The 13,209-nt window shown below is 46.6% G+C and overlaps 1 protein-coding gene across 2 annotated transcripts in view; it reads left to right on the forward strand.

The window, feature by feature from the left end:
- Positions 1–13,209, forward strand: part of REEP5 (receptor accessory protein 5) — a 113,304-nt gene that overhangs the window by 66,921 nt on the left and 33,174 nt on the right. The window contains exon 1 of one of the 2 annotated variants that reach the window (XM_044275932.1): positions 11,551–11,801. The exons of the other annotated variant lie outside the window; for it this stretch is intronic. Coding sequence (XP_044131867.1) covers positions 11,684–11,801 — 118 coding nt within the window. The 5' untranslated portion in view covers positions 11,551–11,683. Of the gene's footprint in view, positions 1–11,550; positions 11,802–13,209 lie in introns of those variants that run through there. 2 annotated transcript variants of the gene reach the window in all.

Raw genomic sequence — 13,209 nt, forward strand, 5'->3', positions numbered from 1 at the left:
TGCTCTTTCTGGGCTTTTATCTTTCTATTTCTGTCCCCCCCGCTCGTCGAGGAACGGATAGGAACTTTGCGGTGTTCTGTATCCGGGATCTTCTTTCTGGAGTCAACTAGAGAGACATCCCAACATAGGCTCACGTTCGACTTCTGCCAGTTGATGATCCAACCCAGGCGGAACAGAAAGGAGATTACTATATGAAGATGGTGGGTTAGGACCGCGAGAAAAGAGGCTTTCAAAAGCCAATCATCCAGATAAGGAATGATGGTCAGTCCTTGAAGTCTTAAAGCCGCCACCACGGAAACCACCACTTTGGTAAAAGTGTGAGGGGCAGAAGAAATGCCAAAAGGAAGGGCAACAAATTGAACGTGTCTGGTGACACCCGAAACCTGGACCGCGATCCTGAGATATTTCCTGGATGAATCGAGATGTGGAGATATGCATCTTTGAGGTCCAGGGTTGCCATCATGTCCCCAGGATTGAGAACGTGAACCACTGACCTGATGGTCTCCATACGAAACTTCACCTTCCTTATACACCGTCTTGGGAACCAGAAAAACTGGTGAGTAGATCCCTAAGCCCCGTTCTCCTGCCGGAACCTCCTCCAGAGCCCCCTTGTGGATGTAGTCCTGAATGTAAGCCTCCAGAAGCGACAGGCAGCTTGTAAGAGCTTGGTCTTGATGAACTTGTCTGGAGGAAGAGAGATGAGATTGATTAAATACCCATTGGGCATGATATTCAGGACCCAGGAATTCTCCTTGAAGTAGGAGAGACGGCCCCCGACGGGTAGATGAGGCAGAGGAATGGGGAAGCTTTCTGGCAGGATGGCAGGAGAAACGGGAGTCCTCCATTTTCTATCTTTGGCTCCTTCACGAGAGCGCTTCGAACCCCTTTGCTGCGCTCCCCAGTCCCTTCGAACTCTTGACTGCTGGCCAGACCTACCTCCACGGTTCTGTCTGCCCCGCCCTCGAAAGAAATGTTGGGGAAGACTCTTCCCTTTCCTATCTGATAGGCCTTCCATAATTCTCTTAAGCTCCAAGCCGAACAAATGGCTGGGCTCAAAGGGAAGACCACATAAGTTGTATTTAGAGGAGTTGTCAGCGACCTAAGGCTTAAGCCACACAGGCCTACAGGCTGCTGACACAAGGGCCATGGATTTGGCCGCCAATTTCAGCTGAAGCTGCGCAGTATCGCACATGAAATCCGTAGCCAGATTAATGCTCTTAAAGGCAGCCAGAATGTCGTCACAAGACACCTTCTGATCCTTGTCAGTCTGAATCTGGTTCAGGCGAGTCCGGAGGAACGTAGAGATCGCAGAAGCAGCAATGGCTGTAGAAGCGGATGCTGCGGCTGCCGTGTAACCTCCGCTCTCCTGTCAAGGGGATCCTGCATACTAGACCCATCGTCTGCTGGAACCAGAGTGCGTCTGGACAATTTGGCAATAGCCATGTCCACCTTGGGAATGGAACCCCACGATTCCACCAAGGATTTAGCCGGGAACATGGTTCTAAATTTCTTGGTTAGAACCGGACCTTTCTAAGGTTTCTTCCACTCTGTACACATGACAGAGAGGAGGGTCTCATCCGCTTTAAAGGCATGTGGTGCCTGACTAGCGGAATCGGAAGGCTCCCCCGGGTCAACATCATGGTCCTCCGACCTGATGGGTTTGAGTAGCTTTTGTGTGTTTTCTGGAGGAAAAAAACACAAGGTAAGCTCCTGCTCATCTGAGGAGGAAGAAACTAAGGAGACCACAGAGGGTCTCTCCACCGAAACAGAGGACTCCATAGGCGTCTGAGCAGGAGCAGGAAGCCTTTCATCAAGCAGGTTCATGACTCCCTTGATGGACCCATCCACATAGCTCTTCACCCATTGATACATGTCCTGCATGGTAGGTTCACTCGAAGGTTGGACCCTCGGACCGCAGCTGTCACACCTGGAGTAGGGATAGCTATCCTCCAATCGTAGCAGGATAAATGATACCTCTTAGAAACTGACTTTCTGCTATCAGGATCCCACGGAGAAGACATCACTGTGGGAATAAAGACAAATAAAATATTTGTATATTAAAAAAATATGTTACTAAGCAGAAAAGGTAAGAGGCAGGCCAGAGGAACCTGAAAAAAAGGGCCAGACGAAGAATAAAGCACCAATAAGCAGAGAAAACACTAGCTTATAGGGACTCGGAGCAAGCTGAGAAGCATGTGCAGCCAGAGACCGAGCTGGTGCACAATGCTTCCTTAAATAGGGAAGAGGCTGGACCCAGAGGAAAAAAAAACACCCCAGGTACGAAAAAAATAACCACTGTATAAACCTATAAACCGATGCTACCTAGCAGGGCAAGGAATAACAAAAAATCCTCCCAACAGGAGGAAAGAAAGAAATAAGAATCATAATATCCCCGGCGAATGTGAAACACGCAGCGAGGAAAACCCGGAAGTGACGTCAGAGGCCACTCCGACGCCACTTCCGGAAAATGGTGGCGCCCAATGGCCGTGGAAAACTGGACCGAGGACGCCGCCGAGAGACGCGAAAAACAAAGCGCAAACGCGCGGAGCCAACAGAAGGTAAGCCACCGGCCAAAGGAGTTAAAAAGAAGACTGGGCAAAAGCCCGGAAAAAATATATTCCCAAAGGGGAAAAAAATAGGGGCTAAAACCCCTAGGCACCCGGGACAAGAGAAAGATCCCCTAAAAAAGGGGATCACCGCCAGTCCACCTGTCTAGAAGGACAGAAAAATACACAGTGGGCTGGGGGTGATTCCCTCCTTTATAGGGGATACTTAATTGTTTAATTGTTTTATTTACTTGGGCTCATTAATATTTCCGCCGGTCCTCCAGGGGAAGGGGGGGTTGTTAACCCCCATCTGTGCTGCTGGTAGGACATAAGGGAACTCTTCAATCACCAACAATTGGCTTCTCCTTGGAGCGTGTAAATGCTCCTAAGGCTTCATTCACATCACCGTTCAGCCTTTCCGTTCTCCTGCTCCGTTTAGGAGCAGGAGAACGGAAAGGACGGATAAGGCACATAACTGACGCCAAAGGCCCCCTAGACTATAATGGGGTCTGTTATGTTTCCACTCAGAAGATGATTTTGAAGCAGAGACAATAGTCCTGCATGCACAACTTTTGTCTCCGCTTAAAAATCATCTTCTGAGCGGAAACATAACGGACCCCATTATAGTCTATGGGGTCCTAAAGGCTCAGTTTGACTCAGTTTGACGTCGGTTATGTGCCTTTTCCGTCCTTTCCGTTCTCCTGCTCCTAAACGGAGCAGGAGAACGGAAAGGCTGAACGGTGATGTGAACGAAGCCTTAGGTTTGCATAAGAGGAATCAAGTATTTGTTTGTTGTTTTTTTTATATTTTTTTTCTCCCCAGGAGCAACTATATTGGAGAAACACACATCCTTGTGTTATCTGCATAGTCAGTGCAGTGGGGTGTGACTGCTTTATGGCAGCTCCTAGAAGTTCATTGACAGAAAAATGGCATAGATTATTACAGATTCTAGGAAGTAAAAAAAAAAAAAACACTCACCCAGTGACTGCTTTTAGGACATTTCTACAAATTAAAAGCTTATGTTACCAAAATATAGATATATGTAGTGTGTTTTTTGTTTTGAGAGGTGTAAACAGTCCAAACAAAATGTTGCAGGGACAGCGGTCATTTAACCAAGTTATACAATGCATTGTGGTTTAAGCTACTGAGAGGCGCATAAATATATTGGTGCTCACAAGGAGGCACAAACTTAGAACATAGATTCCTAACCACTTGCCTACAGTCGCAAATAGGGTCCTATCTGTAATCCGTTGTATAAAAGCGGTGGGTTACATTGCGATCTGCCATCATCATCAGACAGCTGTAGTCACAGGGAGAAGTCGGGAAGCCAGCAGGAGCGCTCTGGCTGTGATAGATGCTTGCTGCACCAGGCTACAAGCATCTATCACAGTGTAAAATGTAAAAACCAACAGGGAGCGCCTTTCCTTATGTAAGAGCGCCACCTGCTGGCTGTAAAATTAACTGTCAGCCTGCAAGCTGTGAATTCACCCCTTCCTGCCACAGTCAATTCACTTAAAAAAGTGTGAGATTTTATTTTTTGTCACAAGTTAGATTCCACTTGTAAGAGACTTTGTAAGAAAAAACTAAAAAAAAAAACAATTTCCGCTAACTTGTGCCAAAAAAAAAAAAATTCTTCTATGAACTCGCCATGCCCCTCAAAAGTGATCTTTTTATAGCGCCGCAGCGATTTTACGGTGTTTTTGCAGTGATCTGTCACTGTGGTGGGGCGGACTGAACACAAGTGTGCGCACAAGATCAGGCCTGATCGGGTGAACACTGCGTTTTTTGTAGAGCCTATAGAACATGGCAATGTGCGGATCCGCAAAATGCGGAAAGCACATTGCCGGTGTGCGTGTTTAGCAGATCCGCGGTGTCTGTGTTTTGCGGATCCGTGGATCCGCAAAACACATACGGATGTCTGAATGGAGCCTTACAGGGGGGTGATCAATGACAGGGGGGGTGATCAGGGAGTCTATATGGGGTGATCACCCCCCTGTCATTGATCACCCCCCTGTAAGGCTCCATTCAGACGTCCGTATGTGTTTCGCAGATCCGTGGATCCGCAAAACACATACGGACGTCTGCATGGAGCCTTATGGGGGTCATCAATGACAGGGGGGTGATCAGGCAGTCTATATGGGGTGACCAGGGGTTAATAAGGGTTAATAAGTGACAGGGGGGGGTGGGGGGTGTAGTGTAGTGGTGTTTGGTGCTACTTACAGAGCTGCCTGTGTCCTCTGGTGGTCGATCCAAGCAAAAGGGACCACCAGAGGACCAGGTAGCAGGTATATCAGACGCGTGTCAAGGAAGAACAAATCGACTGCCTCCGGAACGCAATCCTGCGTTATGCGGTCCGGAGGCGGTTAATTAATGCTAGAAGCATCAGGTACTAATGCACCTAGTTGGCGGCTGTAGGTTCCCTCATGAATTCAACTGTATTGCCGTCCTCAGGAAGGTGATACAATTGAATACTGCAGGGGGGGGGCAGTATTTTATGCTGCACTGTAGTACTTGGTTCTTCTGGCGTGGTATTTTATGCTGTACTGTGGTATTTGGTTTTGCTGAAGCGGTCTGTTGTGCTATACTACAGTACTGCTAGCCTTGCCTACATCTGTTGTCTCTGCCTACTTGTATTGGCAAGCCTTTACTCCATTTGGATCCTCCTACAACATGGGGCCACTTCTAGGTTTTTTCCACGGTACTTGAAGTTCCCAGTCCACGCCTGTAAATGATGGACAATGCTAAGAGAGAGTCTGGGAGTGTGTGCTAGTTTATGGACTTGAGGGGCAGTTTAAGAGAGAGTAGATGAGAATACAAGAAGATTGTGGTCAGACAAGAGAGTTTGAAACATCAGTTAGGGAGCAGAGGTGGCTGAAGACCAGGACTAATGTGTGTCTGTCTCTGTGAGTGGCTGTGGAGGACCATTGTGTAAGGCCAAATGAGGAAGTAAGACACAGCAGTTTGGAGGCAGCTGGGTGGCGTGTGGCAATAGGGATGTTGAAATAGCCCATTATGGTGGAGATGTCGAAAGAGTGATTGTAGAAGCTATGTAAAGTAGTAATAAAAACAGTAGAAGGGCCTGGTGGACAGTGGATGATGGTTATTTGGAGGTTGGAGGGAGAATAACTATTGTGAGAGCACGTGTGGGCATAACTACTGTTTTGGGGGACGAATATCTGGCCTTACATATTATGAAGGGAGCACATGTGGACATTACTACTGTGAAGGGGGCACAGTGTGGGCATTAAATAATTACTATGTGGGGGCATTAGAGGACTGGGTGTGTATAGTTATGCTTTATTTTGCAGGCGCTACAGGCACGGCCTATTACAATATATATATATACCGTATATATATATATATCTCTATCTTATATATAAAAACTAGCAGAAGGACCCGGCTTCGCACGGGTATATTTTATCTATTTCATTTCATGTTTCCGTGTGTCGTAAAAAGATGTCAACAGTATCCCCCATAACAGTGACCTCCACAGAGCCCACCCCTGTAACAGTGACCGCATCTTTAACAGTGACCTCCACAGTGCCCGCCCCTTTAACAATGACCTCCACAGTGCCCACCCCTTTAACATTGCCCACCCCTTTAACAGTGACCTTCATAATGGCCGCCCCTTTAACAGTGACTTCCACAGTGCCCGCCCCTTTAACAGTGACTTCCACAGTGCCCGCCCCTTTAACAGTGACCTCCACAGTACCCGCCCCTTTAACAGTGACTTCCCCTTTAACAGTAACCTCCACAGTGCCCGCCCCTTTTTATACTGACCTCCACAGTGTCCCCCCCTTTAACAGTGACCTCCACAATACCCGCCCCTTTAACAGTGACCGCCCCTTTAACATGACCTCCACAGTGCCCGCCCTTTTAACAGTGATCTCCACATTGCCCGTCCCTTTAACCCCTTAAGGACACGGCCATATTTCACCTTAAGGACCAGGCCATTTTAAAACGCTTTTACTTAGCCAGGCCATTCTGAGATTGTTTTTTCATCACATATTATACTTCATGACACTGGTAAAATAGAGTCAAAAAAAAATATTTTTATTTATAAAAAATATACCAAATTTACCAAAAATTTGGGAAAATTTGCAAATTTCCAAGTTTCAATTTCTCTACTTCTATAATGCATAGTAAAACCTCCAAAAATAGTTATTAATTTACATTCCCTATATGTCTACTTTATGTTTGGATCATTTTGGGAATGCCATTTTATTTTTTGGGGACGTTACAAGCCTTAGAAGTTTAGAAGCAAATCTTGAAATTTTTCAGAAATGTTCTAAAACCCACTTTTTCAGGACCAGTTCAGGTCAGAAGTCACTTGTGACTTCGAAGTCACTTTGTGAGGCTTACATAATAGAAACCTCCTAAAAATGACCCCATTTTACAAACTACACCTCTCAAGGTATTCAAAACTGATTTTACAAACTTTGTTAACCCTTTAGGTGTTCCACAAGAATTAATGGAAAATAGAGATAACATTTAAAAAATTTCACTTTTTTGCCAGATTTTCCATTTTAATAATTTTTTTTCCAGTTACAAAGCAAGGGTTAACAGACAAACAAAACTCAATATTTATGGCCCCAATTCTGAAGTTTACAGAAACACCCCATATGTGGTTGTAAACTGCTGTATGAGCACATGGCAGGGCACAGAAGGAAAGGAATGCCATACGGTTTTTGGAAAGGCAAATTTTGCTGGACTGTTTTTTTGACACCATGTCCCATTTGAAGCCCCCCTGATGCACCCCTAGAGTAGAAACTCCAAAAAAGTGATCCCATTTTGGAAACTACAGGATAGGGTGGTAGTTTTGTTGGTACTATTTTAGGGTACATATGATTTTTGGTTGCTCTATATTACACTTATTGTGAGGCACGGTAACAAGAACATTTTATTTTTGTTATTTACAACATTCATCTGACAGGTTAGATCATGTGGTATTTTTATAGAGCAGGTTATTACGGATGCGGCAATTCCTAATATGTCTACTTTTATTTATTTATATAAGTTTTACACAATTATTTCATTTTTCAAACAAAAAAATCATGTTTTAGTGTCTCCATACTCCGAGAGCCATAGTTTTTTCAGTTTTTGGGCGATTATCTTGGGTAGGGTATAATTTTTGCGGGATGAGATGACGGTTTGATTGGCACTATTTTGGGGTGCGTATGACTTTTTGATCGCTTGCTATTACACTTTTTGTGATGTAAGGTGACAAAAAATGGCATTTTTTACACCGTTTTTATTTTTATTTTTTTACAGTATTAACCTGAGGGGTTAGGTCATGTGATATTTTTATAGAGCAGGTTATTACGGACGCAGCGATACCTAATATGTGTAGTGCATTTTTTATTTTATTTTTTAATCTGTGATAAATGTGTTTTTTTATTTTTACTTTTTTTTTACTATTTATTTATTTTTTGACCCAGACCCACTTGGTTCTTGAAGATCCAGTGGGTCTGATCTCTGTATAATACAGTACAGTACACTATATAGTGTACTGTACTGTACTGCACTGTGTTTTCACTTTACAAAGTCTGATCGTCCGGTTGCCGTAGTAACTATCACTTCCTGCCACAACAGAGCAGCGGGTGATGGGGAGGAAGGGGGGCCCCCTCCCTCTGTGATCCGGTCAAGAATCGGGGGCTGAAACGGCAAAGCAGCCCCCGATGGGAGAGAGAGGGAGCTCCCTCCCTGTTAACCTCTTCCATACAGCGGTCCCTACGGACCGCGGCATGGAAGGGGTTAAACGGCTGACATAACAGCACAGATGTCAGCCGTTTCTAACAGAGTGTCAGCAATGTGCTGACACTCTGCTTGCTAACCGCTTGGCCATTCTGAAAATGAGAGGGGGCAGGCGGGATGATTAGAAACTTCCGACAGCACTGCAAACCACAGGTCTGAATTGACCTGCGGTTTGCAGCGATCGCCGATATGGGGGGTCACAGGACCCCCCCTTGGTATTGTCCCAGGGTGCCTGCTGATTGATTTCAGCAGGCACCCAGTTCCGTTCACCGCCTTCCGCACGGCGGTGATCGGAAATACACATGACGTACCGGTACATCATGTGTCCTTAAGTATCGGGACATCATGACGTACTAGTACATCATGTGTCCCCAACAGGTTAATAGTGACTGCCCCTTTAACAGTGTCCTCCATTGTACCTGCAATTTTAACAGTGACCTCCAAAATGCCCGCCCCTTTAACATTGACCACCCATTTAACAGTGATCTCCACAGTGCCCCCCCTTTAACAGTGAACTCCACAGCGGCCGTCTGTTTAATAGTGGCCCCTTCCCCCCATGCATGTAGCAGTGTATTTGTCTCCTGTCATGTAGACCTTCTCTTTCCTCTTCTCCTCCATTTGACCCAGACCACCATGGCAAATTCTTTCAGCCACATCTCGTCTCTACAGTTTGTAACACAGACACGTTAGATTTCTCAATTTTTCCATCAACCTCCTCATCCTGGTGTCCCCACAGTGTCATCCTGCCACCCCCAATACTGTGCCCGTTGTGCTACCCAATGCCCCAGGAACTATACTGCTAAAAACAATAGTGACCCTAATAGACATAATTGGGGTAATTTATCAAACTGGTGTAAAGTAGAACTGGATTTCCAAAAGAGCTGCCAAATATGAAAGGTGGAATCTGATTGGCTGCTATGGGCAACTAAGCCAGTTCTGCTTTACACCAGTTTGATAAATTACCCCAAATGTTCCTATAGTGTCCACAGCAGCTATAATGTCCCCTAGAGTGCCCCCAGTAATAATAACACCCTATATTGTGCTCCAGGTAATAATCCCTGTATAGTGTTCCCAGAAATAATATAATTGCCCCTACAATGCCTCCCCAATAGCAACACCCCCATATAGTAATTTCCATCACACTGCCCCCACATAATAATCCCCCCAATAGTAATTTCCCCCAAACTGCCCCATATAGTAGTTTGCCCCCACACAGTAATTTTCCCCACACTGCCCCCACATAGTAATTTCCACCCCACTGCCCCCACATAGTAATTTGCCCCCACACTGCACCCACATAGTAATTTCCCCCAAACTGCCCCCATCTAGTAGTTTGCCCCCACACAGTAATTTTCCCCACACTGCCCCCACATAGTAATTTCCACCACACTGCCCCACATAGTAATTTGCCCCCACACTGCACCCACATAGTAATTTGCCCCCACATAACAATTTCCCCACACTGTTCCCACATAGCAATTTCCCCACACTGCCCCACACAATAGTTTTCCCCACACTGCCCCCACATAGTAATTTGCCCCCACTTAGCAATTTTCCCACATAGCAATTTCCCCACACTGTCCCCACATAGAAATTACCCCACACTGTCCCCACATAGAAATTACCCCACACTGTCCCCACATGGCAATTTCCCCCACACTGCCCCCACACTGCCCCCACATAGTAATTTGCCCCCACACTGCCCCATATAGTAATTTGTCCCCACATAGCTATTTCCCCACACTGTCACCACATAGAAATTACCCCACACTGTCCCCACATAGCAATTACCCCCACACAATAGTTTCCCCCACACTGCCCCATATAGAAATTTGCCCCCACATAGTAGTCCCTCCCATAGCAATTTGCCCCCACACTGCCCCCACATAGCAATTTGCCCTCACATAGTAGTCCCTCTCATAATAATTTGCCCCCACACTGCCCCCACTTAGCAATTTGCCCCCACACTGCCCCATCTAGTAATTTGCCCCCACATAGTAGTCCCTCCCATAATAATTTGCCCCCACATAGCAATTTTCCCCCACACTGCCCCATCTAGAAATTTGCCGCCACATAGTATTCCCTCCCATAATAATTTGGCCCCATACAGCCCCCACATCCCCCCCCCCCATGTACTCGATTTATCTTCCCTAATATGTCCTCCTGTGTGTGTCCCCCAAAGTAGGCACATGAAATAAAAAAAATAAAAAATGAACAGATAAATACTCACCTATGTCCAGGGCCAGGCGCTTGCTCGCAGAGGAAGGCGGAATGAGTCAGGCGCGTCACAGTGCTGCGTCCCGACACAGGCGCGCGATGATGTAGTCACGCACGCCTGCGCCTGGATTTCACTACCGCATAGGCCTCAGGCCTACAAGGCCTGAAGCCTATGACGGTGATCGGGGACGGGACAGGGAGCTATGCGCTCCCGTGCCCCGCCGCAGTATGTGGGCGTTCGGGGCAGCGTTGGGCCCCCCAGAGGTGCTGGACCCGGGGCTGCCGACCCGAACGTCCCTATGGTAATCCGCCACTGCATATGACGTATGATGGCACAACTACATTGCTATATGCATGGAGGGCAGGACCACTATCAAATGGACGGGTGCTGTGGAATTCACTGTTAAAGATGTGGGCACTGTAGAAGTCACTGTTAAATGGGCAAGCACTGTGAAGGTCACTGTTAAAGGGGCAGGCAGTGCGGAAGTCACTGTTAAAGGGGCGGGCACTGTGGAAGTCACTGTTAAAGGGGCGGGTACTGTGGAGGTCACTGTTAAAGGGGCGGGTACTGTGGAGGTCACTGTTAAAGGGGCGGGTACTGTAGAGGTCACTGTTATGGATGAAACTGTTGACTATGACACATGGAAACATAAAATTAAATAGATGAAATATGCAAAGCCGGGTCCTTCTGCTAATATATATATATATATATATATATATATATATATATATATATATATATGTATAGTCTCTCTGCTGCAGATAGGCCATCTATAGAAGGAAGGTTGTGGAAAATTAGCTGTAATCTGATTGGTTTCTATAAGGAGCTGTGGTCAACCAATCACATCTCTTCTCTCAGTCTTTGACCATCACTTTACTCAGAAATAAGCATGCATCCGATTGGTTGGTACAAGGGCACAGAGAAGGCAGACAATGGGCGGGTGCTGGCAGCACTGCAGTGTGCTCTGGGTGTGGCTGCAGTGCTAGGAATAGACGGAGCAGCAGGGCGGAGTGCCAGCTGACGGCTCCTGTCTCCCTGACTTGGCCTGAATGCTGACGAGAAAGTGAGCTCCTCCGTAGACTCCGCCCGCGGCTCCCCCTCCCTCATCATCTCTGTGTCACACATCAGCCATCACACACGGCAGCAGCAGCCTCCGGAGCACAGCATGGCCGCAGCATTCAAGGACGGCTTCGAGAAGTTCCTCAGCCAGAAAAATGTGGTCACCGACCTGCTGGAGAAGATCGAGGCCAAGACCGGGGTGAACCGGCGCTACATAGCCCTGGGTGAGCCGTGCGTGCGACACTGGGGCGAGGCGCTGGTGCTCTCTGGTGTCACCTCCTCAGCTGCCCCCGAGACTGGTACTGCAGGCGAGAGAGCTGGGCGACATTTGTATGCTGTCGACTATTGTGCGACAAATGCAGACAACATACGTATGGCCTGGCATATGCTCTGTCTCTGGTAGTGGGAGACATTTTATCTCAGACACATTGGCAGATGCTTTCTATGTGGATATAGTATTTATTGTGTAATACTCACTTTCCCAATACAAAAAGTGACATTTTTTTCTCATTTGCCACCATGAGAGCCCCGGGTACACCCAGCTGTATACAGGTGTGGCATGTGGCAGCTGTGGACGGCGCCAGGTGTTGCATTGAAACACCTGCTGCTATTCCACGTGATGGCTCAGCTGGCCGCTAACATATGGCGGTGGCAGCTCCCCCCCGCACCATGAATGGGCCCGACCCTCCGCTCTCATCCACGTGACATCCAGGTTAGGGGGTCCCAAATAATGTAGAACCAGCAGAGTACTTGATGGTGTGACCATGAAAGCTATGAAATAGCGTTTTGGCCTCGTGCACACGAATGTATTTTCATTCCGTGTCCGTTCCGTCTTTTTGTGGACCGTATACGGAACCATTCATTTCAATGCTTCCGCAAAAAAAAACAGGAGTTACTCCGTGTGCATTCGGTTTCCGTATGTCCGTATTTCCGTTCCGCCAAAAAATAGAACATGTCCTATTATTGTCCGCTTTACGGACAAGGATAGGACTGTTTTATTAGGGGCCGGCTGTTCCGCAAAATACGGAATGCACATGGACGTCGTCATCTGTTTATTCTATTATTATTTTTTTTCGGGCGGCAAAATACGGTGGTGTGCATGAGGCCTTAGTTTGGGATTTTTGGCCAGAACAAAAATGGATAAAATTGCCTAGTTATGTTTAATACTAGAAGTGTAATTTTGTTACCAGTTTTACCACTTACTGACCCCCTGTCCCCCCCCCAATTGGGGATTTTCCGCTCGGGTAATTAATATGTCGCTTAATTGAGGTTTTCCAACTGCTAAAAAAATTGAAATTGATGTTTAGTGTTTGTGAAACCCATTTACAACCATATGTAGTGGATTTGCTTGCGGAAAATCCACATTGACAGTAGTAGTGAGGAGGATGGGAGTTTAAAAAAATGTCACCGAGCCACTACAGAGAGCGTCCGTGAAAGCCGCCCGGAGCGTGATTGTAAATCTGCAACATGTCACTTTATGTTGCAGAGCTTTACTGCAAATCTCACCCTTTGCGGTGCAGAGGATGGCATTGGAGGCAAATATGCACCGTTTCTGCACTGACAAATTCACCTGAACTAGGAAAAAATTGCAAAGTTTAGCGCACATCATGTTTGCACTAAATTTTGGGACTT

This window comes from Bufo gargarizans, chromosome 1, assembly GCF_014858855.1.
Source record: "Bufo gargarizans isolate SCDJY-AF-19 chromosome 1, ASM1485885v1, whole genome shotgun sequence".
In the NCBI taxonomy this organism is placed as follows: domain Eukaryota; kingdom Metazoa; phylum Chordata; class Amphibia; order Anura; family Bufonidae; genus Bufo; species Bufo gargarizans.